The sequence below is a fragment of the Leucoraja erinacea genome, unplaced genomic scaffold (assembly GCF_028641065.1).
Source record: "Leucoraja erinacea ecotype New England unplaced genomic scaffold, Leri_hhj_1 Leri_103S, whole genome shotgun sequence".
NCBI lineage: Eukaryota > Metazoa > Chordata > Chondrichthyes > Rajiformes > Rajidae > Leucoraja > Leucoraja erinaceus.
In genome coordinates, this window is record NW_026575275.1 from 177,264 (window position 1) to 204,683 (window position 27,420).

General features: G+C 48.0%; 1 protein-coding gene across 2 annotated transcripts in view; it reads right to left on the bottom strand.

Annotated features, from left to right (window-relative positions):
- Positions 1 to 4,036: 4,036 nt before the first annotated feature.
- The window catches only part of pcgf1 (polycomb group ring finger 1), a 68,310-nt gene continuing 44,926 nt past the window's right edge, over positions 4,037 to 27,420 (bottom strand). For both annotated transcript variants that reach the window (XM_055665028.1, XM_055665027.1), the window contains 4 exons: positions 19,445 to 19,484; positions 14,094 to 14,183; positions 12,121 to 12,201; positions 4,037 to 4,977 (listed from right to left, as the gene is read on the bottom strand). In XM_055665028.1, coding sequence (XP_055521003.1) covers positions 4,927 to 4,977; positions 12,121 to 12,201; positions 14,094 to 14,183; positions 19,445 to 19,484 — 262 coding nt within the window. In that variant the 3' untranslated portion in view covers positions 4,037 to 4,926. The remainder of the gene's footprint in view (positions 4,978 to 12,120; positions 12,202 to 14,093; positions 14,184 to 19,444; positions 19,485 to 27,420) is intronic.

Below are 27,420 nucleotides of genomic sequence, written 5' to 3' on the forward strand. Positions count from 1 at the left end.
AGAAAGGTTGAACAAGTTAGGGCTTTATTCTTTGGAGCGCAGAAGGTTAAGGGGGGGACTTGATAGAGGTTTTTAAAATGATGAGAGGGATAGACAGAGTTGACGTGGAAAAGCTTTCCCCACTGAGAGTAGGGAAGATTCAAACAAGGGGACATGACATGAGAATTAAGGGACTGAAGTTTAGGGGTAACATGAGGGGGAACTTCTTTACTCAGAGAGTGGTAGCTGTGTGGAATGAGCTTCCAGTGAAGGTGGTGGAGGCAGGTTCGTTTTTATCATTTAAAAATAAATTGGATAGTTATATGGATGGGAAGGGAATGGAGGGTTATGGTCTGAGCGCAGGTATATGGGACTAGGGGAGAATACGTGTTCGGCACAGACTAGAAGGGTCGAGATGGCCTGTTTCCGTGCTGTAATTGCTATATGGTTATGATTGAATGGCGGAGTAGACTCGATGGGCCGAATGGCCTAACTCTGCTCCTCATAGAGCGGAGGGAGACCATCGAGAGAGAGGTGGATCGTTGACAGCGATGTCTGCTGCATGATTTTGACCAGGTTAAGAGTCATAGTCATAGAGTGATACAGTGTGGAAACAACTTGCCCACACTGGCCAACATGTCCCAGCTACACTAGTCCAACCTGCCTGCGCTTGGTCCATATCACTCCCCACCTGTCCTATCTATGTACCTGTCTTACTGTTTCTTAAACGTTGGGAAAGTCCCAGCGTCAACTACCTCCTCTGGCAGCTTGTTCCATACAACCAGCACCCTTTGTGTGAAGCCATTATCCCTCAGATTACTATTAAATCTTTTCCCCTGTACCTTGAACCTATGTCCCCTGGTCCTCGATTCCCCTACTCTGAGCAAGAGACTGTGCATCTACCCAATCTATTTTTCACACAGAGAGTGGTGAATCTCTGGAATTCTCTGCCACAGAATGTAGTCGAGGCCAGTTCATTGGCTATATTTAAGAGGGAGTTAGATGTGGCCCTTGTGGCTAAAGGGATCAGGGGGTATGGAGAGAAGGCAGGTACAGGATACGGAGTTGGATGATCAGCCATGATCACATTGAATGGCGGTGCAGGCTCGAAGGGCCGAATGGCCTACTCCTGCACCTATTGTCTATTCCTCTCATGATTTGTTTTAGTTTTAGAGATACCGCGCGGAAATAGGCCCTTCGGCCCCGGGTCCGCGCCGACCAGCGATCCCCGCACATTAACACTATCCTACACCCACTAGGGACAATTTGTACATTTACCAAGCCAAATAACCTACAGGCTTGCACGCCTTCAATGTACCCATGTACACATGACAAAAAGTATAATTGAATTCCTCACGGTCATCAGACTAACAGTCCTTCCATAAGCTAAGGGTGTAGTCCTGATCTTCCAACCTACCTCGTTGTGGACCGTGCACATTTTTATTTCTGCACTTTGTCAGTAACTGCAACGCTGTAACACTGTATTCTGCAGTCTGGTATTTTTCTCTGTGTTGGACTTGTGTGTGCCTTTCTTGTACTCGTATATGGTATGACTTGACAGGATAGCGTGCAAAACAAAACGTTGTTTACGTGTTTATGTGTTGAAAATAAACCAATATTGACATCGAATCCCACGCTCCGATGTTACTCAACCTTGTCCACTGCCTTTGGCATGACATCTTTGGGTGCAAGCAGTTCTTGAACCCATTCTTTGATGTCACTAATCTCAACTGTTACACAGTCCTCCAGTACAACATGGGACGGCACAATGGCGCAGCGGTAGAGTTGCTGCCGAGACCCGGGTTCGATTCCGACTACGGGTGCTGCCTGTACGGAGTTTGTACGTTCTCCCCGTGACCTTGTGAATCTGTGGAATTCTCTGCCCTAGAAGGCAGTGGAGGCCAATTCTCTGGATGCTTTCGAGGGAGAGTTAGATAGAGCTCTTAACATTAGGGCTTGTACACTCTGGAGTTTAGGATGAGAGGGAATCTCATTGAAACATATAAGATTGTTAAGGGTTTGGACACGCTAGAGGCAGGAAACGTATTCCCGATGTTGGGGGAGTCCAGAACCAGGGGCCACAGTTTAAGAATAAGGAGTAAGCCATTTAGAATGGAGACGAGGAAACACTTTTTCTCGCAGAGAGTGGTGAGTCTGTGGAATTCTCTGCCTCAGAGGGCGTTGGAGGCCGGTTCTCTGGATGCTTACAAGAGAGAGCAGGATAGGGCTCTTCAAAATAGCAGAGTCAGGGGATATGGGGAGAAGGCAGGAATGGGGTACTGATTGGGAATGATCAGCCATGGTCACATTGAATGGCGGTGCTGGCTTGAAGGGCCGAATGGCCTACTCCTGCACCTATTGTCTATTATTGTGCATTGACGGCGTGGGTTTCCTCCGGGTGCTCCAGCTTCCTCCCACATCCCAAAGGCATGTAGGGATGCACGTTAATAGTCTTGTGTAAATTGTCCCGTGTGTAGGGGAGAACTAGTGTATGGATGATGGCTGGACGGCACGGACTCGGGCCGAAGGGCCTGTTTCCGTGCTGTATCTCTAAATTAAACCATATTCTGGACTCTGGCATTTTTCTTTTATCACTTCGTGGTGGGGCGTGGCTGTTGTACTCTATTTATTTTAGACTTCAAAGTTTAGAGGTACAGCGTGGAAACAGGCCCTTCGTCCCACCGAGTCTGTGCCGACCAGTGATCCCTGCACACTAAAGGGCCTGTCCCACTTTCATGACCTAATTCACAACTTGTGGTAATTTTTCATCGGGCTAGAAGAACGCCCCAACCAACTTGATGCCACGAGTACCTACGACTAGCACCACGACCTACCTACGACCTCGTGACGACCATGCTGCGAGGATGAGTCAAGGGCAAACTCTGCAGAGGTCGCGAATTAGGTCGTGAAAGTGGGACAGGCCCTTAACGCTATCCTACACACACACAAGGGACAATTTATAACAATATAACAATTACAGCACGGAAACAGGCCATCTCGGCCCTTCCAGTCTGTGCCGAACACTTACTCTTACCTAGTCCAATCTACCTGCACTCAGAACACAACCCTCCATTCCTTTACCGTCCATATACCTATCCAATTTATTTTTAAATGATAAAATCGAACCTGCCTCCACCACTTCCACTGGAGGCTCATTCCACACAGCTACCACTCTCTGAGTAAAGAGGTTCCCCCTCATGTTACGCCTAAACTTCTGTCCCTTAATTCTCAAATCATGTTCCCTTGTTTGAATCTTCCCTACTCTCAGTGGAAAAAGCTTATCCACGTCAACTCTGTCTATCCCTCTCATCATCATCATGACAATAAAGTTTTCATTCATTCATTCATTCATTCATCCATTCATTCATTTTAAAGACCTCTATCAAGTCCCCCCTTAACCTTCTGCGCTCCAAAGAATAAAGACTTATCTTGTTCAGCCTTTCTCTGCAACTTAGGTGCTGGAACCCAGGCAACATTCTAGTAAATCATCTCTATTTTGTTGACATCTTTCCTATAATTTGGCGACCAAAATTGTACACCATACTCCAGAATTGGCCTCACCAATGCCTTGTACAATTTTAACATTACATCCCAACTTCTATACTCAATGCTCTGATTTATAAAGGCCAGCACATCAAAAGCTTTCTTTACCAATTTTTACCGTAAATTTACAATTTACAGAAGCCAATTCACCTACAAACCTGCACATCTTTGGAGTGTGGAAGAAAACCTACGAGGCAACCAAAACGTACACTGGTTCAAACCCGTTTCTCTGGCGCTGGGCTAACCCCAAAATGCGCGGAAAGCATGCAAAGTTTCACAATGTACCTTGGTACACATGACAATAATAAGCCAATAACGACAGATTAGGGGGTCAGAAACAAGAGAGTCTTCAATGTCTAGATGATGCTGGTATTATTTATTCATGGTACGGGCACAGATAAACACCAAAGTCAATATCCCCCCACCGTCCCGTATGGGGGCTACATGAACGCACATCATTTCATTAAAACCCACTCTTATCTTCAGTACAACTATCCCAATGGATGAGTAACTTAGAGCTTCAAACTTTTTTATTTAAAAAAAGGAAATAAATAAGCAAACAAACCAAACGGCGTGTGTTTCTGGCTCCATCCATTGAATCTGGAGAGGTCCTTGTTCCCGATCCGCCCCTCTCCACTGGGATGGCGCCTTGGATAATGGTGGCCATCTTGGATCGCCATTTGTGGTGGGAGTGGTTGGTTCCCAGGGGGTTTGTCTCCGACAGGCTGGTCGACGTTCGCTGCTGGATGGACGCCAAGGGGCTCGGAGGATGGGGGGGGGGATGGCGTCTCGCCCCATTGCTCCGTCTCACACCACTGAAGCACGGAGAAGGGGGCCATCCTCAAGGTTACCTCGCAGCTTCGCGGCGGCGTTTAGTTTCAGTTCCGGTCGGCGTGTGGAGGTCCCACGGGGTCCCCGCGGTTTCAGGATGAAGGCGGAATGGGAGGGGAGCCGTCCCCTTCTCCGTCACCAAACGACGGCTTTCCGTTGAAGCTGGAGAGTTCCTTGTTGTCGGTACTGCCCCGCTCGACTGGGATAGCGCCATGGATAATGGCGGCCATCTTGCATGGCCATTTAGGGGTGGGAGCAGTTGGTTGGTCAACGTTGGCTGCTGGATGGACATTAAGGAGGGGGGGAAGGAGACTCAGTGCCATCCAGGAGGATGGGAGGGGAGTCCACGCCGTCTTGGCCCATTGTCCCGGCACGTCATCGGAGCACGGGAAAGGAGGCCATTCCAAGGCCACGTCGGAACTCCACGATGGCTTTTAGTTTCAGATCCGGCCAGTGTGTGTAGGTACACGGGGACCGCGCGGTGGCTGGAGGAAGTCAGAGGGGAAGGGTGGGGGGCCGGCCCCAGCCCAGCCCTCGTTGTAACAACATGGCAGGATTTGTCCGCCTGGCGCCTCATCGTCCCCGCTTGTCCCTCACGCTGTATTGCAGGACCATCGGCGTGGGCTGTAAGGATGAAGCAGGTCACAAAAGTGTTAGACAATAGACAATAGGTGCAGGAGCAGGCCATTCGGCCCTTCGAGCCAGCACCGTCACTCATTGTATCATGGCTGATCGTCCCCTATCAATAACCCGTGCCTGCCTTCTCCCCATATCATATAACCATATAACAATTACAGCACGGAAACAGGCCATCTCGACCCTTCTAGTCCGTGCCGAACACGTATTCTCCCCTAGTCCCATCTACCTGCGCTCAGACCATAACCCTCCATTCCTTTCCCGTCCGTATAACTATCCAATTTATTTTTAAATGATAAAAAATGAAATGAAAAAATGAAATGATTCAATTAATTGTCATTGTCAGTGTACAGTACAGAGACAACGAAATGCATTTTTAGCATCTCCCTTGAAAGGGAGACACAGGGCGTCGCGGTGTGCCCGCGCCTGCCGCCGTACATTCCATTTCAGTTCAAAATGTGGGTGAAACTGTGGCCCCTGCCCAAGGACTCCCCCAACGACAGTATGTTTCACTCCAAGCGTCCATTTAGTAACCGGCTACCTTCCGGTGACCAGCTCTCATCCTAAAGCCCATGTGTACAACCTGTCTGCCCCAAAATCGAACCTGCAAGAACCACCTTCACTGGTAGCTCATTCCACACAACCCCAGAGACCACTCTGTACTGAGTAAAGAACGTTCCCCCGTCATGTGGGTTTTCTCCGGGTGTGGTTTCAATCGGTCTCCATTCGTTCTAAATGGTATTACCCTCTTGGAGAATTCAAGAAGGCTCTTCCTGAGGAGACTATGGTCCCCTGGTCCTCTCCTGGACTCCCCCGCTGCACATCGGGAGCATGTTACCAACTGCCTCACAGTATGTGTCCAAGCCCTTAGTAATCTTATACGTTTCAATGAGATGCCCTCTCATCCTTCTAAACTCCAGAGTGTACAAGCCCAGCTGCTCCATTCTCTCAGCACACAAGAAGCACGGTGGCAGTGGTAGTTGCTGCCTCACAACCCCAGAGGTCGAGGAACAGCCCGGGTGTTGTCTGTACGGAGTATGTACGTTCTCCCCGTGACCTGCGTGGGTTTTCTCCGGGTGCTCCGGTTTCAAATCGGTCACCATTCAAATACTCTTGTATTGTTCATGCACTCTTGGAGAATTCATATAAGTCAGAGAGGGATATGGGCCAAACGCAGGCAGGTGGAACTACTGTAGATGGGACATGTTGGGCGGTGTGGGCAAGTTGGGCTGAAGGGTTTGTTTCCACATTGTATCACTCTATGAACCATCAGGCTCTTTAACACTGCAGCACCAACAAAACCGAGGAGCACCTTCATCAATCTGATCATCAATCATCAATCTATTATCTGAATGGTGGCCGATTAGGAAAAGGGGAGATGCAACGAGACCTGGGTGCCATGGTACACCAGTCATTGAAAGTAGGCATGCAGGTGCAGCAGGCAGTGAAGAAAGCGAATGGTATGTTAGCATTCATAGCAAAGAGATTTGAGTATAGGAGCAGGGAGGTTCTACTGCAGTTGTACAGGGTCTTGGTGAGACCACACCTGGAGTATTGCGTACAGTTTGGTCTCCTAATCTGAGGAAAGACATTCTTGCCATAGAGGGAGTACAGAGAAGGTTCACCAGACTGATTCCTGGGATGTCAGGACTTTCATATGAAGAAAGACTGGATAGACTCGGCTTGTACTCGCTAGAATTTAGAAGATTGAGGAGGGGGGTCTTAAAGAAACTTACAAATTTCTTAAGGGGTTGGACAGGCTAGATGCAGGAAGATTGTTCCCGATGTTGGGGAAGTCCAGAACAAGGGGTCACAGTTTAAGGATAAGGGGGAAATCTTTTAGGACCGAGATGAGAAAAACATTTTTCACACAGAGAGTGGTGAATCTGTGGAACTCTCTGCCACAGAGGGTAGTTGAGGCCAGTTCATTGGCTATATTTAAGAGGGAGTTAGATGTGGTCCTTGTGGCTAAAGGGATCAGGGGGCATGGAGAGAAGGCAGGTACGGGATACTGAGTTGGATGATCAGCCATGATCATATTGAATGGCGGTGCAGGCTCGAAGGGCCGAATGGCCTACTTCTGCACCTATTTTCTATGTTTCTATGTCTAACTTCTTCTCCACATCAACTCTATCCAGGCCTTTCACCATTCAGTGAGTTTCAATGAGGTCCCACCCCCTCATCCTTCTAAACTCCAGCCAGTACTGGCCCAGTGCTGTCAAAGGCTCATCATACATTAACCCAATCATTGCGTTTAGTTTATTTTAGAAATACAGCGTGGAAATAGGCGTTTCGGCCCACTGAGTCCACGCAGACTAACGATCTCATAGGAAATAGGTGCAGGAGGAGGCCATTCGGCCCTTCGAGGCAGCACCACCATTCATTGTGATCATGGCTGATCGTCCCCTATCAATAACCCGTGCCTGCCTTCTCCCCATATCCCTTGACTCCACCAGCCCCTAGAGCTCTATCTAACTCTCTCTTAAATCCATCCAGTGACTTGACCTCCACTGCCCTCTGTGGCAGGGAATTCCACAAATTCACAACTCTCTGGGTGAAAAAGTTTTTTCTCACCTCAGTCTTAAATGGCCTCCCCTTTATTCTAAGCCTGTGGCCGCTGGTTCTGGACTCGCCCAACATTGGGAACATTTTTCCTACATCTAGCTTGTCCAGTCCTTTTATAATTTTATATGTTTCTATAAGTTGCCCCCTCATCCTTCTAAACTCCAGTGAATACAAGCCTAGTCTTTTCAATCTTTCCTCGTATGACAGTCCCGCCATCTCCACATACTAACACTATCCTACATACACTAGCTGCAATGTACATTTATACCAAGTAAATTAATCTACTAACCTGTACGTCTTTGGAGTTTGGGGGGGAAACTGAAGATCTCAGAAAACCAACGCAGGTCACGGGGAGAAGGTACAAATTTCCAACAGACAGCACCCATGGTCAGGATCGAACCCAGGACCCTGGCGCTGTGAGGCAGCAACTCTCTACCGATGCTCCACTGTGCCGCACATTCCTGGGATTATTCTCGTGTTACAAGGATTACAATGATTAATTTATTGAATTTGTGATTATTATATTTACCTGTGTATTTAGTTTACAGGCCTTTTAAACTGCTGCAAGTCAGAAGTTCATTGTTACGTTGTCAGTCCATATGACAATTAAACACTCTCGACTGTTTTGGTCGCCTAATTTGAGGAAGGACATTCTTGCTATTGAGGGAGTGCAGCGTAGGTTTACAAGGTTAATTCCCGGGATGGCGGGACTGTCGCATGCTGAGAGAAGTTTACCAGGTTAATTCCCGGGATGGCGGGACTGTCATATGCTGAGAGAATGGAGCAGCTGGGCTTGTACACTCTGGAGTTTAGAAGGATGAGAGGATATCTTATTGAAACATATAAGATTATTAAGGGTTTGGACACGCTAGAGGCAGGAAACCTGTTCCTGATGTTGGGGGAGTCCAGAGCCCAGAACCAGGGGCCACAGTTTAAGAATAAGGGGTAAGGCATTTAGAACAAACACTTTTTCACACAGAGAGTTGTGAGTCTGTGGAATTCTCTGCCTCAGAGGGCGGTGGAGGCCGGTTCTCTGGATACTTTCAAGAGAGAGCTAGATAGGGCTCTTAAAGATAGCGGAGTCAGGGGATATGGGGAGAAGGCAGGAACGGGGTACTGATTGGGGATGATCAGCTATGATCACATTGAATGGCTGAAAGGGCCGAATGGCCTACTCCTGCACCTATTGTCTATTGACTCAGAACAGATTTGGTGCCTGACTCTAGCCTCTCCACTCCCACAAGATATCAACCAGAGAGGCTGCATCTTTACAGTCTTACTTGGATCCCCGCCTAAGTACAGTGCAGAAAAAGCCACTTCGAAAGCCATTCATCAATGTCACTACCTAGTCTTTGGAAAATGTGGTGCTCTAAAAGCATAGCTAACTGTTAGAGAGCGTGACGGCACAGACTTCAATCACTCGTCTCATGCCCTGGAACAAACACACTCTGTCCACCTCCTCCAAACCTCAGCCAGCCTCGTCAACCTTCCTTTGTCATAGAGAGGCACAGAGTGATACAGTGTGGAAACAGGCCCTTCGGCCCAACTCGCCCACACCAGCCCACCACACCACTGGTCCCATCTACACTAGTCCCACCTGCCTGTGCTTGGTCCATATCCCTCCAAACCTGTCCTATCCATGTACCTGTATAACTGTTTCTTAAATGTTGGGATAGTCCCCGCCTCAACTAGTTGGCAGCTTGTTCCATACACCCACCACCCTTTGTGTGAAAAAGTTACCCATCAGATTCCTATTAAATCCTTTCCCCTTCACCTTGAATCTATGTCCTCTGGTCCTCGATTCATCTACTCTGGGGAAGAGACTCTGTGTGTCTACCTGATCTATTCCTCTCATGAAACATAGAAATTAGGTGCAGGAGTAGGCCATTCGGCCCTTCGAGCCTGCACCGCCATTCAATATGATCATGGCTGATCATCCAACTCAGTATCCCGTACCTGCCTTCTCTCCATACCCCCTGATCCCTTTAGCCACAAAGGCCACATCTAACTCCCTCTTAAATATAGCCAATGAACTGGCCTCAACTACCCTCTGTGGCAGAGAGTTCCAGAGATTCACCACTCTCTGTGTGAAAAATGTTTTTCTCAACTCGGTCCTAAAGGATTTCCCCTCTATCCTTAAAGCTGCGACCCCTTGTCCTGGACTTCCCCAACATCAGGGACAATCTTCCTGCATCTAGCCTGTCCAACCTCTTAAGATTTTTGTAAGTTTCTATAAGATCCCCCCCTCAATCTCCAAAATTCTAGCGAGTACACCTGAATTTGTACACCTCTCGTCATAAGACATAAGATCAACCCTCATCCCAGCCTACGGGACCTCTCCCTGTAGCTCAGACCCTCTAGTACTGGCAACATCCTTGTAAACCTTCTCAGCCCAAACCCAATCACAATGGGCCTGATCCCTGAAATACAGTGGACTGCACCATAAAAGCAGGGCGAGAAGAGACAAGCTGCTAAACTCGAGTCTTTGCCTCGGTTAAGTTAATATTTGTCCTAAAAAAAAAATGGGCAGGTCGGTAACGCAGCGGTAGAGTTGTTGACTTACAGCGCTTACAGTAGGTTCGATGCTGGCTGTGGCTGCTTGTCTGTACAGAGTTTGTATGTTCTCTCTGTGTCCGTGTGGGTTTTCACCAGGTTTCTTCCCACAATCCAAAGATGTACAGGTTTGGAGATTAACTGGCTTAATATAAAAAGTTTAAATGATCCCTTATGTAGGACAGTGTTAATGTGCAGGGATCGCTGGTTGGCGCCGACTCAGTAGGCCGAAATGGCCATTTCCGCGCTGTATCTAATTTGAGGAAGGACATTCTTGCTATTGAGGGAGTGCAGCGTAGGTTTACAAGGTTAATTCCCGGGATGGCGGGACTGTCATATGCTGAGAGAATGGAGCAGCTGGGCTTGTACACTCTGGAGTTTAGAAGGATGAGAGGCGATATCATTGAAACATTTAAGATTGTTAAGGGCTTGGACATGCTAGATGCAGGAAACATGTTCACGGTGTTGGGGGAGTCCAGAACCAGGGGCCACAGTTTAAGAATAAGGAGTAAGCCATTTAGAACGGAGACGAGGAAACACTTTTTCTCACAGAGAGTGGTGAGTCTGTGGAATTCTCTGCCTCAGAGGGCGTTAGAGACCGGTTCTCTGGATGCTTTCAAGAGAGAGCTGGATAGGGCTCTTAAAAATAGCGGAGTCAGGGGATATGGGAAGAAAGCAGGAATGGGGTACTGATTGGGGATGATCAGCTATGATCACATTGAATGGCGGTGCTGGCTCGAAGGGCCGAATGGCCTACTCCTGCACCTGTTGTCTATTGTCTCTAAATGAAACGAAATAAAGTTCACAAGTTGCATCTTTGCAGTACTTTCCTCTGGCTTGAGATGTCCATAAGTGATAGGAGCAGAATTAGGCCATTCGGCCCATCGAGTCTACTCCACCATTCAATCATGGCGGATGTCTTTCTCTCAATTCCATTCTCTCACCTTCTCCCCATAACCCCCCGACACCATTACTGATTAAGAATCTGCCTTAAAAATATCCTAAGTCAGCCTCCACAGCCGCCTGTGACAAAGAATTCAACAGATTCACCACCCTCTGGCTAAAGAAATTCCTCCTTGTCTCCTTTCCAATAGTGCGTCCTTTTATTCTGAGTGAAGTCAGGTTGTAGTCTAAAACACAACCCCACAATACCTTGACAGACACAAAATGCTGGTGTAACGCAGCGGGACAGGCAGCATCTCTGGAGAGAAGGAATGGGTGACGTTTCGAGACGAGACCCTTCTTCAGACTAGGGTCAGAAGAGTTTGAGAACCAAAGTCAGTTTAGTCTGTAGAAGGGTTCTCGACCCGAAACGTCACCCATTCCTTCTCTCCAAAGATGCGGCCTGTCCCGCTGAGTTGCTCCAGCATTTTGTTTCTATCTCAATTTAAATCAGCATCTGCAGTTCCTTCCTCCACAACACCCTGATGGAAACCAGAGCATCCGGAGAAAACCCACGCAGCCACGGGGCAGAACGTGCAGACTTCGAACAGACAGCACTCGTAGTCAGAATTGCACCCCGAGTGGGTCTTTGGCGCTGTGAGAGGCAGGAGCTCTGCCGCTGCGCCACCGTGCTGCCCCTCTATTTATTAACAGGTTTGCTTACTGCGGCAAATGTCTCATAGACATAGAAACATAGAAAATAGTTGCAGGAGGAGGTCATTCGGCCCTTCGAGCCAGCACCGCCATTCATTGTGATCACGGCTGATCGTCCCCTATCAATAACCCGTGCCTGCCTTCTCCCCATATCCCTTGACTCCACTAGCCCCTAGAGCTCTATCTAACTCTCTCTTAAATCCATCCAGTGACTTGGCCTCCACTGCCCTCTGTGGCAGGGAATTCCATAAATTCACAACTCTCTGGGTGAAAAAAAGTTTGTTCTCACCTCAGTCTTAAATGACCTCCCCTTTATTCTATGACTGTGGGCCCTGGTTCTGGACTGGCCCAACATTCCTCTCACGTTCTCAGCCAGCCCCTCCATCCACAGTGTCCCATTATGCAGCCGCAACTTACCTTGCCATACCATTTCGAGAGCCAGAGCTGCTTCATGGTCATGTGTTCTGGCAGAGGCTCGTTGTCAAACAGAATTTGCACCTGCATGAAGAAAGGTGAAAGGTGACAAAGAAGGGGGGTGAGGCGCTGTGAACATAGAAACATAGACAATAGGTGCAGGAGTAGGCCATTCGTCCCTTCGAGCCTGCACCGCCATTCGATATGATCATGGCTGATCATCCAACTCAGTATCCTGTACCTGCCTTCTCTCCATACCCCCTGATCCCTTTAGCCACAAGGGCCACATCTAACTCCCCTCTTCAATATAGCCAATGAACTGGCCTCAACTACCTTCTGTGGCAGAGATTACACAGATTCACCACTCTCTGTGGGAAATGAATTTCGTTGTCTCTATACTGTACACTGACAATGACAATTAAATTGAATCTGAATCTGAATCTGAATCTGAAAAATGTTTTTCTCATCTCGGTCCTAAAAGATTTCCCCCCGATCCTTAAACTGCGACCCCTTGTTCTGGACTTCCCCAACATCGGGAACAATCTTCCTGCATCTAGCCTGTCCAACCCCTTAAGAATTTTGTAAGTTTCAATAAGATTCCCCCTCAATCTTCTAAATTCTAGCGTGTACAAGCCGAGTCTATCCAGTCTTTCTTCATATGAAAGTCCTGACATCCCAGGAATCAGTCTGGTGAACCTTCTCTGTACTCCCTCTATGGCAAGCATGCCTTTCCTCAGATTAGGAGACCAAAACTGTACGCAATATTCTAGGTGTGGTCTCACCAAGGCCCTGTACAACTGCAATAGAACCTCCCTGCATCTATACTCAAATCCTTTAGCTATGAATGCTAACATACCATTCCCTTTCTTCACTGCCTGCTGCACCTGCATGCCTACTTTCAATGACTGGTGTACCATGACACCCAGGTCTCATTGCATCTCCCCAATTCCTAATCGGCCACCATTCAGATAATAGTCTACTTTCCTGTTCATTGGGACCTGGCTTGGTGGGGGGGGGGGGGGGGGGGGTTTGTGGTGAGGGAGGCGCTGAGAACAAATAGGGACCCAGTGTGCGGTGAAGTGGGGGGAGGGTCATGAAGGAAGAAGGGACCGTCAGGACTATATTGGATTTTGTTTAAGAAGGAACTGCAGATGCTGGAAAATCGAAGGAAGCCAAAAGTGCTGGAGAAACTCAGCGGGTGCAGCAGCATCTATGGAGTGAAGGAAATAGGCAACGTTTCGGCCCGAAACCCTTCTTCTTTTATCTCCAGAACTTCAGTTCAGTTTAGTTCAATTTAGTTAATTGTCCCGTGTATTGAGGTACAGTGAAAAGCTTTTGGTGCGTGCTATCCAGTCAGCAGAAATACTATACATGATTACAATCGAGCCATTTACAATATATAAGATACATGATAAGGGAATAACGTTTAATGCAAGGTCAAGCCTGCAAAGTTCGATCAAGGGTAGTCCGAGGGTCGTGTGGGGGAGGGGGGTGGACGAGATACAGACGATGATATCGAGGATAAAGAACAAATCAATAAAGGATAAAAACAAAAAAAGTAACGATGACAAAGGAAATAGGCAACGTTTCGGGCCGAAACCCAAGGGGTTTCGGCCTGAAACGTTGCCTATTTCCTTCGCTCCATAGATGCTGCTGCACCCGCTGAGTTTTTCCAGCACTTTAGGACTATATTTTTGGATACTATCTGCAACGTTTTTGGCGGCCTATGCGTGGCGACTCTTTGCATAGTTGTCTTGTACCCAAAACAAAGACTCTCACTGTACCAAAGTACACGTGACGATAACAAATCCATCAAACTATCTACATGAGGTTCGTTGAGCACTGTCCCGCGCCCGACACAGTCACAAAGAAAGCCCACCAACGCCCCTGGAGATTTCTTAGACTGCAGAGGTACAACTTTAAACACTCTCGACTGTTAACAAATTCGCTGCTTGCCTCGACTTTCTCCGCCCTACCTGCTGCTGATCCAACACGTTTATTCGGTGGCACAGGACCCTCCTCAAGTGTCGGATCTCCGCTCGGACTGAACACCGCACGTACTTTTGCTGCAATGGTTGGAAAAAAAATAAAGGTTTACGACGCAAAATGCATGACGGGGATCGAGTTGTGACTTGGGACACTGCACACGCATGTACACACTTCTTCTGCTCACTGCGTGTGCATCTGCTAGCAGACACAAACAAGGCCCGCCAGGGCTTTAGAAACATAGAAAATTGGTACAGGACGAGGCCATTCGGCCCTTCGAACCAGCACCGCCATTCATTGTGATCATGGCTGATCGTCCCCTATAAATAACCCGTGCCTGCCTTAGCCCCATATCCCTTGACTCCACTAGCCCCTAGAACTCTATCTAACTCTCTCTTAAATCCATCCAGTGACTTGGCCTCCACTGGCCTCTGTGGCAGGGAATTCCACAAATTCACAACTCTCTGGGTGAAAATAGTTTTTTCTCACCTCAATCTTAAATGACCTCCCCTTTATTCTAAGACTGTGGCCCCTGGTTCTGGACTCGCCCAACATTGGGAACATTTTTCCTGCATCTAGCTTGTCCAGTCCTTTTATAATTTTATATGTTTCTATAAGATTCCCCCTCATCCTTCTAAATTCCAGTGAATACAAGCCTAGTCTTTTCAATCTTTCCTCATATGACAGTCCCGCCATCCCAGGGATCAATCTCGTGAACCTACGCTGCATTGCCTCAATCACAAGGATGTCCTTCCTCAAATTAGGAGACCAAAACTGTACACAATACTCCAGATGTGGTCTCACCAGAGCCCTATACAACTGCAGAAGAACCTCTTTACTCCTATACTGAAATCCTCTTGTTATGAAGGACAACATTCCATGAGCTTTCTTCACTGCCTGCTGTACCTGCACGCCAACTTTCAGTGACCGGTGTACAAGGACACCCAGGTCTCGCTGCACCCCCCCCTTACCTAACCTAACCTCATTGAGATAATAATCTGCCCCCTTGTTTTTGCCGCCAAAGTGGATAACCTCACATTTATGTGTACTGAGCTGTCGCCACCGACGAGATCCCAGGTTCCAGGGAAGGAACGGCGCACAAAAAGGGCTCAATATCCATTGGGAGAGGAGAATGTCACGCAAACCAACCTCCCCCTTCCCTCGACTCCATCTACACCCTCACAGAGCCGCGTGTACCTACGAGCGAGCGGCCATTACCGTAAATCTCCAGTTCGAATCAGGGCAAACTCAGGAGAACTCTTGGAATGAACTCGTACAGTGGGACAGGGCTATTAGGGGTAAGCCTTTTAGAACGGAGACGAGGAAAAATGTTTTCACACAGAGAGTTGTGAGTCTGTGGAATTATCTGCCTCAGAGGCCGGTTCTCTGGATGCTTTCAAGAGAGCTGGATAGGGCTCTTAAAGATATACTCTCTAGAATTTAGGAGATTGAGAGGGGATCTTATAGAAACTTACAAAATTCTTAAGGGGTTGGACAGGCTAGATGCAGGAAGATTGTTCCCGATGTTGGGGAAGTCCAGGACAAGGGGTCACAGGTTAAGGATAAGGGGGAAATCCTTTAAACCCGAGATGAGGAGAACTTTTTTCACACAGAGAGTGGTGAATCTCTGGAACTCTCTGCCACAGAGGGTAGTTGAGGCCAGTTCATTGGCTATATTTAAGAGGGAGTTAGATGTGGCCCTTGTGGCCAAGGGGATCAGGGGGTATGGAGAGAAGGCAGGTACGGGATACTGAGTTGGATGATCAGCCATGATCATATTGAATGGCGGTGCAGGCTCGAAGGGCTGAATGGCCTACTCCTGCACCTAATTTCTATGTTTCTATAGCTATAGCGGAGTCAGGGGATATGGGGAGCAGGCAGGAACGGGGTACTGATTGGGGATGATCAGCCATGATCACATTGAATGGCGGTGCTGGCTCGAAGGGCCAAATGGCCTCCTCCTGCACCTGTTGTCTATTTATGTACAGTATTATCTGATCTGTTTGGATAGCATGCAAAGATGAAGCTTTTCACTGCACCTCGGTCAGCGTACAGGCAGCAATAACATAATCCAAACATAATTTGAATTCTACTCCACGCAGCAGCTCCAAGATTATTCACTGCACGCACGTGCTCAGCGGATGCAAGGGGGAGGGGAGGAGGGGATGGAGCGGGGGACTCAGTCTGCCTCCTGACAACAGTGGGAATAATTGAATTTTACTTCAGTGATCTGAGAACACAGGACATGGAAAAAAAAAAATCAATAGACCCCCATCTGCTGCAGCGATGTGAAATGATTTGTGACCCCTGAGCCTTCACATTAACTGCAAGCTTTGTATCTGCTTCATGTTAAATATGTTTTGGATTTACTGTGAGTCTGGCTATTGGAACAGACACACACACACACTGAAACAGCTCCTGCATCTGGAAGCGGTGTCAGGGGAGCGCTGACTGCGCTGACGAAATGTTTCCTGAACAGAGAACCAAGTGGTGGAATCACAGAGTGATACAGTGTGGAAGCAGGCCCCTTCGGCCCAACTTGCCCACACTGGCCAACTGCACTAGCCCCCACCTGCCTGCTCTTGGTCCGTATCCCTCCAAACCTGTCCTATCCATGTACTTGTCTAAGTGCTCCTTAAGTGTTGGGATAGTCCCCGCCTCAACTAGTTTAGTTTAGTTTATTGTACAGAGAAGGTTCACCAGACTGATTCCTGGCATGGCAGGACTTTCATATGAAGAAAGACTGGATAGACTCGGCTTGTACTCGCTAGAATTTAGAAGATTGAGGGGGGATCTTATAGAAACTTACAAAATTCTTAGGGGGTTGGACAGGCTAGATGCAGGAAGATTGTTCCCGATGTTGGGGAAGTCCAGGACAAAGGGTCACAGTTTAAGGATAAAGGGGAAATCTTTTAGGACTGAGATGAGAAAAACATTTTTTACAGAGTGGCGAATCTCTGGAATTCTCTGCCACAGAATGCAGTTGAGGCCAGTTCATTGGCTATATATAAGAGGGAGTTAGATGTGGCCCTTGTGGCTAAAGGGATCAGGGGATATGGAGAGAAGGCAGGTACAGGATACTGAGTTGGATGATCAGCCATGATTATATTGAATGGCGGTGCAGGCTCGAAGGGCCGAATGGCCTCCTACTGCACCTATTTTCTATGTTTCTATGTCTAATTTTCTATCCATGTACCCGTTTAAGTGCTTCTTAAGTGTTGGGATAGTCCTCGCCTTAATTAGTTTAGTTTAGTTTATTGTCACATGTACCGAGGTACAGTGAAAAGCTTTTTGTTGCGTGCTAACCAGTCAGCGGAAAGACTATAGGTTTAAGGTGAAGGGAAAAAGATTGAATAGGAATCTGAGGGCTAACTTTTTCACACAATGGGTGGTGGGTGTATTGAACGAGCTGCCAGAGGAGATAGTTGAGGCTGGGACTATCCCAACATTTAAGAACCATTTAGACAGGGACATGGATAGGACAGGTTTGGAGGGACATGGGCCAAACGCGGGCAGGTGGGACGAGTATAGCTGGGACATGTTGGTCAGTGGGGCAAGTTGTGTCGAAAAGCCTGTTTCCACACTGTATCACTCTGTGACTTCGTACAGCCAGCGCCCGTAGTCAGGATGGATCCCGCTGCGCCACCGTGTTCTATTCGCACTGCCTCTTGCCTTTATGTTTAACTTGATTGATTATACTGAAGATAAACACAAAATACTGAAGTAACTCAGCGGGTCAGGCAGCGTTTCTGGGCAAAAGGAACAGGTGACGTTTCGGATCGGAACGCGTCTGAAGAAGTGATGTAATACTGAGGCTCTATAAGGCGCTGGTCAGGCAGCCATTTTAGGCACCATATATATCTGAGGAAGGATGTGCTGGCTCTGGAGAGGGTCCAGAGGAGGTTTAGAAGAATGATCCCAGGAATGGGTGAGTTAGTTAACCTATGATGAGCGTTTGACGGCACTGGGCCTGTACTCGCTGGAGTTTAGGAAGAGTGAGGGGGGGGGACCTCATTGAAACTCACAGAATAGTGAAAGGCCCGGACAGAGTGGATGTGGAGAGGATGTTTCCACTAGTGGGAGAGTCTAGGACTAGAGGTCACAGCCGCAGAATTAGAGGACTTTATTATAGGCAGGAGAATGTTTTTTAGTCAGAGGGTGGTGAATCTGTGGAATTCTTTGCTGCACAAGGCTGTGGAGGCCAGGTCAGTGGATATTTTTAAGGCAGAGATAGATTCTTGATTAGTAAAGGTGCCAGAGGCTATTGGAAGAAGGCAGGAGAATGCGGTTAGGAGGGAGAAATAGATCAGCCATGATTGAATGGCAGAGTAGACGATGGGCTGAATGGTCTAACTCTACTCCTATTGGGCCTGTCCCACTCGAACAATTTTTTTAGGCCACTACAGGCGACTAGGCTGTCACCACATGGTGCCTGTATGGTCGTGAGTCGTCTCCTCAGTCGCCCAAAGAGTCGTAGTTAAAGTAATAGTTAAAATATTTCAAAAACGTAGTTAAAGGGGGGGGGGGGGGGGGTACAAAATTCTGGGGGTTTCGGTGACCCGCAGGACAACTATGACAGTCGGGAAGTCCAGGACAAGGGGTCGTAGCTTAAGACAAAACCGTAAATCCTTTAAAATGAGATGACAGAAAACCTTTTTTCACACAGAGAGTGGTGAATCTCTGGAAGCAGTGCCACAGGGGTAGTTGAGGCCAGCACACTCATATATTTCAGAGGGATTGACTCCCCTTGTGGCTAAGGGTCACAGCTTATGGAGAGAAGGGGTACGGGATTTAAAATCAGAGATGATCACATTGAATTTTTCACACAGAGTGGCCGAATGGCTCTCCTGGACCTCTCTGCTATGAATGCAGTTTCTAAGTAAGATTCATTATTTATATTTACGTCGAGGGGGGGGGGCCCTTGTGGCTATGGGGATTTTCGGGTGATGGACAACTATGACAGTCGCGGGAGACAATTCATTGGATGATCAGCCATGATCCGTATTGAATGGCGGTGACAGGCTTGAAAAAAAGAATGGCCTACTCAGTGCACCTAATTTCTATGTTCTATGTTCAGGATATGACTCTTCATCAGAAGTGAGGCGATTACTATTTTAGGTTTGGAGGGATATGGATCAACCACAGGCAGGTAGGACTAGCAGTGATGGGGCATCTTTGCTGGCATGGACAAGTTGAGCCGAAGGGCCCACTTCCATCTGTATGACTCTATGAGTTGGATCTGCTGACCTAAGCTGGGAGTGATATGAGAATGAGAGCAAGCGAGGCAGAGGAAAAGCTGGGTGAAGGCTTGCAAACTAAGATGGTCCAAGCTCAGTCTTACCGGTAACACCACTTTTCCTTTCTCTTTTCCCAAAGGAGAGCTGCAAGAATCACAAGGAAAAACAATATTAAACGTAGGTGCTGCAAGCCGATTATAGTCATTCAGTATCTTCCAACAAACAATGCACACAGCAGAGAAATGATCCAAACGTTTAGCAATCTATTCGTTATAAGCAAAAATATACAAATGGAGAAATAGATGAATGGGGGACCAGAGGACATCAGTTTAAGCGAAAAAGATTTAAGGGCCTGTCCCACTGTACGAGCTCATTCAAGAGCTCTCCCGAGATTTAAAAAAAATCGAACTCGTGGTAAGTACGTAGCGGGTACGTCGGAGCTCGGGACGTCTCTTAGCGGCTCGTAACGCTAACGGCAGGTACTCGGGAAACGCGGTAAGATCGTGAAGAATTTTCAACATGTTGAAAAATGTCCACGAAACCTCCGAGTACCTACGAGCGGCCATTACCGTAATTCTCCGAGTTCGAATCAGGGGAAACCCGGGAGAGCTCTTGAATTACCTCCTACAGTGGGACAGGCCCTTTAATAGGAATCTGCAGGGTAACTTTTTCACACAAAGGGTGGTGGATGTAAGGAACAATAGGATCATGGCTAATCATCCAAAATCAGTACCCCGTTCCTGCTTTCTCTCCATATCCATTGATTGCGTTAGCTCGAAGAGCTACATCTAACTCTCTCTTGAACACATCCAGAGTTCAGAGGGCAGAGTTGGATTCATGGGAGGTTGGTCTTGGAGGGGAGGATGTTCCTCAAACTGCGGAGCATCCTGGACAATACAGCTCAACCCCTCCGTGACACACACTGGTCAACCTGAGGAGCACCTTCAGCAACAGACTGGTTCCACCAAGATGCAGCACAGAACGCCACAGGAGATCCTTCTTCCCTGTGGCTATCAAACTGTACAACTTCTCCCCCTTCTGTCGTGCGGTAGACTGAGACTGACTCCCCTCCCCCCCCCCTCACCCCCCAATCTTTGCACATCCCCAAGCCTTTCCACTGGTCACTTTAATGTTGTGTTTCATGTATTTTGTGTTTTTTATGACTGTTGACAAATCAATTTCCCTCCTGGGAAGATCTACATGAAGTTCTATCGTATCATATCGTGAGTTCACCTCCCGCTGTAGAACTGCAGCAGTAATGGTCACACGCAGATTATACAATACATCGCATTAGGGCACGGTGGTGCAGCGATAGAGTCGCTGCCTTACAGTGCTTACAGCCCCAGAGGCGCAGGTTCGATCCCGGCCACGGGCGCTGTCTGTACGGAGTTTGTATGTTCTCCCCGTGACCTGCGTGGGGTGGGGAGATTGCAACCTTCATGTGGTCCGCCCTGTTTCAACCAATGCAATCGACCTGGCGTGCACAATCAAATAAGATCAATCAGAACAAGTTGTCCGACAACTTTAGGCTATGCACGCCATACGCAAGAAGAAGAAGAAGTGACCCGCGTGGGTTTTCTCCGAGAACTTCGGTTTCCTCCCACACTCCAAAGACGTGCAGGTCTGTAGATCAATTGGCTTGGTGAAAATGCAAAATTGTCCCTAGTGTGTGTAGGATAGTGTTAAGGGCCTGTCCCACCTACGCGACCTTGGCTCGCAAATTACGCGACCTCGTGGTCGCTTGAGGTGTACGGGCACCGTATGGCCGCTCGCGGCCGGTCCCACTTAGAAGCACGGAGTTGTGCGGGGCTGGTCCCGACATCACGTGGGACTCAGAAATTCTTGCAGTGGCCGAAATCTTTGCTTGCCAACGGCCTGTCGGCACGCAGGTGCATTGCGACGTACGCAGTGTCTTGACATCGTATGCAGCGTCTTGACGGCCTACGCCCAGCACGTGGCGTTGTGTGATGACGTCACCGGCCGGCGTGGCGTCGGCCTGCCTCCTGCCCAGCTGATTGGTAAGAATGACATAAATAACGTCACGAGCGAACTTGCGTGCGTTTGGCGCGACCAACTTCGCACGAACTCTGCGAAGTTCACGCGAAGTTGGTCACGCCAAACGCATGCAAGTGGGACAGGCCCTTTAATGTGCGGGGATCGCTGGTCCCCGTGGAGTCAGTGGTCCGAAGGGCCCGTTTCCGCGTTGTGCCTTTAAACTAAACTACGGGCAGATTGCGGTGACCCCCCAATGTTTTTTTCTTCCTTTGATTTTTGCACAAAATTTCATCCCATGAGCAATGGTTGAATATTAAGCTGATTTACATCAGCCTCCCCGAGTCAGAACAAGGTTACCCCGTCTCATGAATTAAACAGCCCGCATCAATTCTCATTATTGCGCTGGAAGACTTAACTCAATATTTGTGATGAAATTTGCTGTGCCGTTATTCCCTTGTCCCCCCCCCCGCCCCCCCATCCGCTATGTTTATTTTTAAAGCTTGCCTTGGCACCTGGACAGAGCAAAGGGTGAACTTTCAAGAGCCCGGTTCTTCCGCCTGGCATGAAACCAAAAGTGACAATTTTGTGACCAAGGTAGCTGGAAAAAAGCTGGAGAAACTCAGCGGGCGAGGCAGCATCTGTGGAGTGAAGGAACAGGCGACGTTTCGGGTCGAGACAACTTATTTTTCCTTCGCTCCATAGATGCTGTCTCACCCGCTGAGTTTCTCCAGTATTTTTGTCCACCTTCGATTTTTCAAGCATCTGCAGTTCTTTCTTAAACTCTGTGACAAAGATTAATTGTGCTACAGACGGCAAGCAGGTAGACATTCTATTTAGGGGACTGGGGGAAAGGGATGTAAGGGGGCCATGCTGTGGATCTTAGCACCCTGTCCCATTCCAACCTTGCTTCTCCTGTGATATTTTCCACACCAACAGCGTGGAAAATTCCGTAGACACAAAAAGCTGGAGTAACTCAGCGGGTCAGGCAGCATCTCTGGAGAGGAGGAACGGGTGACGTTTCGGGTCGCGAGACTGAGTCAGGGGTTTGGGAAACGAGAGATATAGAATGGACAGAGAACAAATGAGTGGAAGATCTGTAACCCAACCTCCCTTCCATCGACTCACCCCCTCTTTTCCATCAGGCAAGAAATACAGAAGTTTGAAAACGCACACCTCCAGATTCAGGGACAGTTTCTTCCCAGCTGTTATCAGGCAACTGAATCATCCTACCACAACCAGAGAGCAGAGCTGAACTACTGTCTAACTCTTTGGACCTTTGGACTGTCCTTGATCGGACTTTGCTTGCTTTACCTTGCACTAAATGTTATTCCCTTTGCATTTATCTATACACTGTAAATGGCTCGATTGTAATCATGTGTTGTCTTTCCGCTGACTGGTTAGCACGGGACAAAAGCTTTTCACTGTACCTCGGTGGATAGCACGTGACAATAAACTCAACTGAACTGAAACTGAAACTGAGATACAGTGAAACACTATTTGCATTCTATGCAATTACATAGAAATTAGGTGCAGGAGTAGGCCATTCGGCCCTTCGAGCCTTAGTTTAGTTTATCGTCAGTGTTCGGCTTTTTGTCGAGCGCTGTCCAGTCAGCGGAAAACAACCTATGATAATGAGAATAATGTTTAGCGCAAGATAAAGTCCATTAAAGTCCGATTATTGATAGTCTGAGGGTCTCCAATGAGGTAGATGGTGCTTTCACCAGCCGGAGAGCGATCCTGCCCTACCATCGACCTCATTGGAGACCTGCGAGCTATCTTGCACTAAACGTTAGTCCCTTTATCCTGTATCTTTGCACCGTGCTCGGCTTGATTGTAATCTTGTACAGTCCTTTCATTGACTTGATAAGCTCGCAGCAAAAGGTTTTTCACAGTCCCCCAGTACACGTGACAATAATAAACCAAACTAAACATATCCAAATGCCTCTTCAAAGCCACCATCGTATCTGCCTCCGCTTCTTCCCAGCTGTTATCAGGCAACTGAATCGTTCTCTTACCAGTTAAGAGTACGGTTCTGACCACCCACCTACCCCATTGGGGACCTTTGAACCAAAGATCATAGAGCGGAGCTAGGATCTTTGCTTTGAACTATCTATAAGATGTCAGGACTTTCATATGAAGAAAGACTGGATAGACTCGGCTTGTACTCGCTAGAATTTAGAAGATTGAGGGGGGGATCTTATAGAAACTTACAAAATTCTTAAGGGGTTGGACAGGCTAGATGCAGGAAGATTGTTCCCGATGTTGGGGAAGTCCAGAACAAGGGGTCACAGTTTAAGGATAAAGGGGAAATCTTTTAGGACTGAGATGAGAGAAAACAATTTTACACAGAGAGTGGTGAATCTGTGGAATTCTCTGCCACAGAAGGTAGTTGAGGCCAGTTCATTGGCTATATTTAAGAGGGAGTTAGATGTGGCCCTGGTGGCTAAAGGGATCAGGGGGTATGGAGAGAAGGCAGGTACGGGATACTGAGTTGGATGATCAGCCATGATCATATTGAATTGCGGTGCAGGCTCGAAGGGCCGAATGGCCTACTCCTGCACATATTTTCTATGTTTCTGTTTCTATAATCGGACTTTATCTTGCACTAAATGGTGTATCCTTTACCCTGCATCTTTGACAGGATAGCACTCAACAAATGCTTATCGCTATACCTGGGTAAACATGACCACAAACTAAACTAAAACTTAAACAAACAAGGAGAAGAAGTGCCCCTCAATGGCCAGAAAGCCTCTCAAAGCTCATTCAAAAGAGTTGTGTTTAGTTTTAGAGATACAGGGCGGAAACAGGCCCATCGGCCCACCGGGTCCGCGCCGACCAGCGACCCCCGCACATTAACACTATCCTACACCCACTAGGGACAAATGTTACATTTGCCAAGCCAATTAACCTACAAACTTGTACATCTTTGAAGTGTGGAAGGAAACCAAAGATCTCGGAGAAAACTCTCGTGGGTCACGGGGAGAACGTACAAGCTCCGTACAGACAGCGCCCGTGGTCGGGATTGAACCCGGGTCTCCGGCGCTGCATTCGCTGTAAGGCAGCGACTCTAACCACTGCGCCACCGCAACCGTTGAGTATTCTCAATCTGGTTCTCCCTGGTTGCCCTCTCACACGTTCTCTCCATCTCGGGGGGAGGCCATGATTGAAGGGGGAACGCGGTGGGGGGGGGGGGGGGGGGGAGGGGCGTAGAGAATGAAGGTGGGACCCATCATGGGGCCCCTAGACAATGAAGGGGGGGCGGGCAGGGGCCGTCTGCAGCCATGTTCCCAGGTACGAGTAAAAGATAAAGCTTTGAATCCCTTCATCTAAATGATTAAGATGAAGGGATTCAAAGTAACATTAGCAAATTTGCAGATGACACAAAGCTGGGTGGCAGTGTGAACTGTGAGGAGGATGCTATGAGAATGCAGGGTAACTTGGACCGGTAGTTGGGTGAGTGGGCAGATGCATGGCAGATGCAGTTTAATGTGGATAAATGTGGGGTTATCCACTTTTGTAGCAAAAACAGGAAGACAGATTACTGTCAAATTGGGAAAAGCGGAAGTACAATGGGATCTGGGGGGTCCTTGTTCATCAGTCAATGAAAGTAAGCATGCAGGTACAGCAGGCAGTGAAAAAAGCGAATGGCATGTTGGCCTTTATAACAAGAGGAGTTGAGTATAGGAGCGTAGAGGTTCTTCTACAGTTGTATAGGGCCCTAGTGAGACCACACCTGGAGTATCGTGTGCAGTTTTGGTCCCCTAATTTGAGGAAGGACAGTATTGCTATTGAGGAAGTGCAGCGTAGGTTTACAAAGTTAATTCCCAGGATGGCGGGACTGTCATATGCTGAGAAAATGTTGCGGCTGAGCTTGTACGTTCTGGAGTTTAGAAGGATGAGAGGGAATCTTATTGAAACATATACGATTATTAAGTGTTTGGACATGCCAGAGGCAGGAAACATGTTCCCGATGTTGGGGGAGTCCAGAACCAGGGGCCCACAGTTTAAGAATAAGGGGCAAGCCATTTAGAACAGAGATGAGGAAACACTTTTTCACACACAGAGAGTTGTGAGTCTGTGGAATTCTCTGCCTCAGAGGGCGGTGGAGGCCGGTTCACTAGATACTTTCAAGAGAGAGCCAGATAGGGTCTTAAAGATAGTGGAGCCTAGGGATATGGGGAGAAGGCAGGAACGGGGTACTGATTGGGGATGATCAGCCATGATCACATTGATCGGCTCAAAGGACCGAATGGCCCACTCCTGCAATATTGTCTATTGTCTAAAGCCGTTCGATCGACTTTTTGTAACTTTGTCGGTGCCAGAAACGTGGCGACTCTTGTGTACTGCCCAGTTGAGATTTGGTGTGCTGCCTAGCTGCATAACCAGGTTGTATGCCAAAAACAAAGCATTTCACTGCAATGTTAAAAGTACCATTGAATCTTCTCTCCCGAGCTGTGCTCTCTTCCCCAGCAGCTTGTGTGACATCCCATCACTACCGTACCTTCCCACCCCACCCCCAACCTGAAACCACACACACAATCCTCTTGTCCCCAACCAACACTTCTACATCTGCAACCAACCTTTTGCTGCCCATTTCTTCACATTCATTCACCCAGCGTCCAAGGCTGTTTCCTACCACTCGCTGCTTGGCTCCGTAATACGCAATTCGTTGAAATTAAACTCGACATCATCCAAAAGGTATGCGTGCCCACTATGTTCTGGTGTGCTAAAGCAAAGCAAGAATTTCATTGTCCTATCAGGGACACATGACGATAAATTATCTTGAACTTGAACTCTTGAAATGCCGGAAAAGCTCGCCTTGCCCAAGGGAACCTAACAAACCACAGGAGATGCAACACCTGACCCGATACCCTCTCCGTCCAAGGATCCCAATCGTTTTATCAGATGAGGCGGAGGTTCCTCCAACCTCATCTACTGTATCTGCTGTTCCAGGTCTGGCCTCCTGTATACTGGTGAGACCTACACCAAACCCAAACCAATTAGGAGCAGACGAGGGCATTCGATCCAATTTGTGATCCCAGCTACAAAGACAGACGCGTACAGCAATTCGTTCTTCCCCCGCACAATTAAAGCATAGAATAATCTCCCCCCAACTATAGTTACCCAACCAGACGCAACTAAATTTAAAGTAGCTCTTTCTTCCCAATAACCCTTTCTGGCTTAATCCCTCCCTTCACCACCTCCAGTTTAAATTCCATTTGGAATATTTTGGAGGACCAAGAAACCAAGAACCAAGCGCAGGCTCGGTGATTGTCTTGCTGAACACCTCTGCTCAGTCCGCCCAAACCTACCTGATCTCCCGGTTGCTAAACACCCTATCTCCCCCTCCCATCCCCACACTGACCTTTCTGTCCTGGGCCTCCTCCATTGTCAGAGTGAGGCCCAGCACAAATTGGAGGAACAGCCCCTCATATTTCGCTTGGGCAGTTTGAACATTGACTTCTCTAACTTCAAATAGCCCTTGCTTTCCCATTCTCTCCATCCCCTTCCCCTTCCCGGTTCTCCCACCAGTTTGAGAATGTCCCTGATTACATTTTATCCCTGTTGACTTTGTTGTAACCTTCTCCTAGCTAACAATGATCTATTCTACATTTGCCTTGATCTCCATCCCCTTTGATGTTTCGTTCTCACACCTCACACTTCCTTATCTCTGTACCTCCCCCTTCCCCGACTCTCAGCCTGAAGAAGGGTCTCGCCCCGAAACGACACCTATTCCTGCTCTCCGGAGATGCTGCCTGTCCCGCTGAGTTACTCCAGCATTTTGTGTCTATCTTCTAGCAATTCTTCAGTGTGTCCAGCAGATGTTCCATATTAATGGGTATGTATTTTGAGCAGTTTTGGGCCCTATATCTAAGGAATCATGTGCTGGTGCTGGAGAGGGTCCAGAGGAGGTTTACGAGAATGATCCCAGGAATGAGTGGGTTAACATATAAAGAGGGGAGACCTCATTGAAACTTACCGAATGGTGAAAGGCCTGGATGGAGTGGATATGGAGATTGTTTCCACTAGTGGGAGAGTCTGTACCTTTAGGAAGGCGATGAAGAAGAATTTCTTTAGTCAGAGG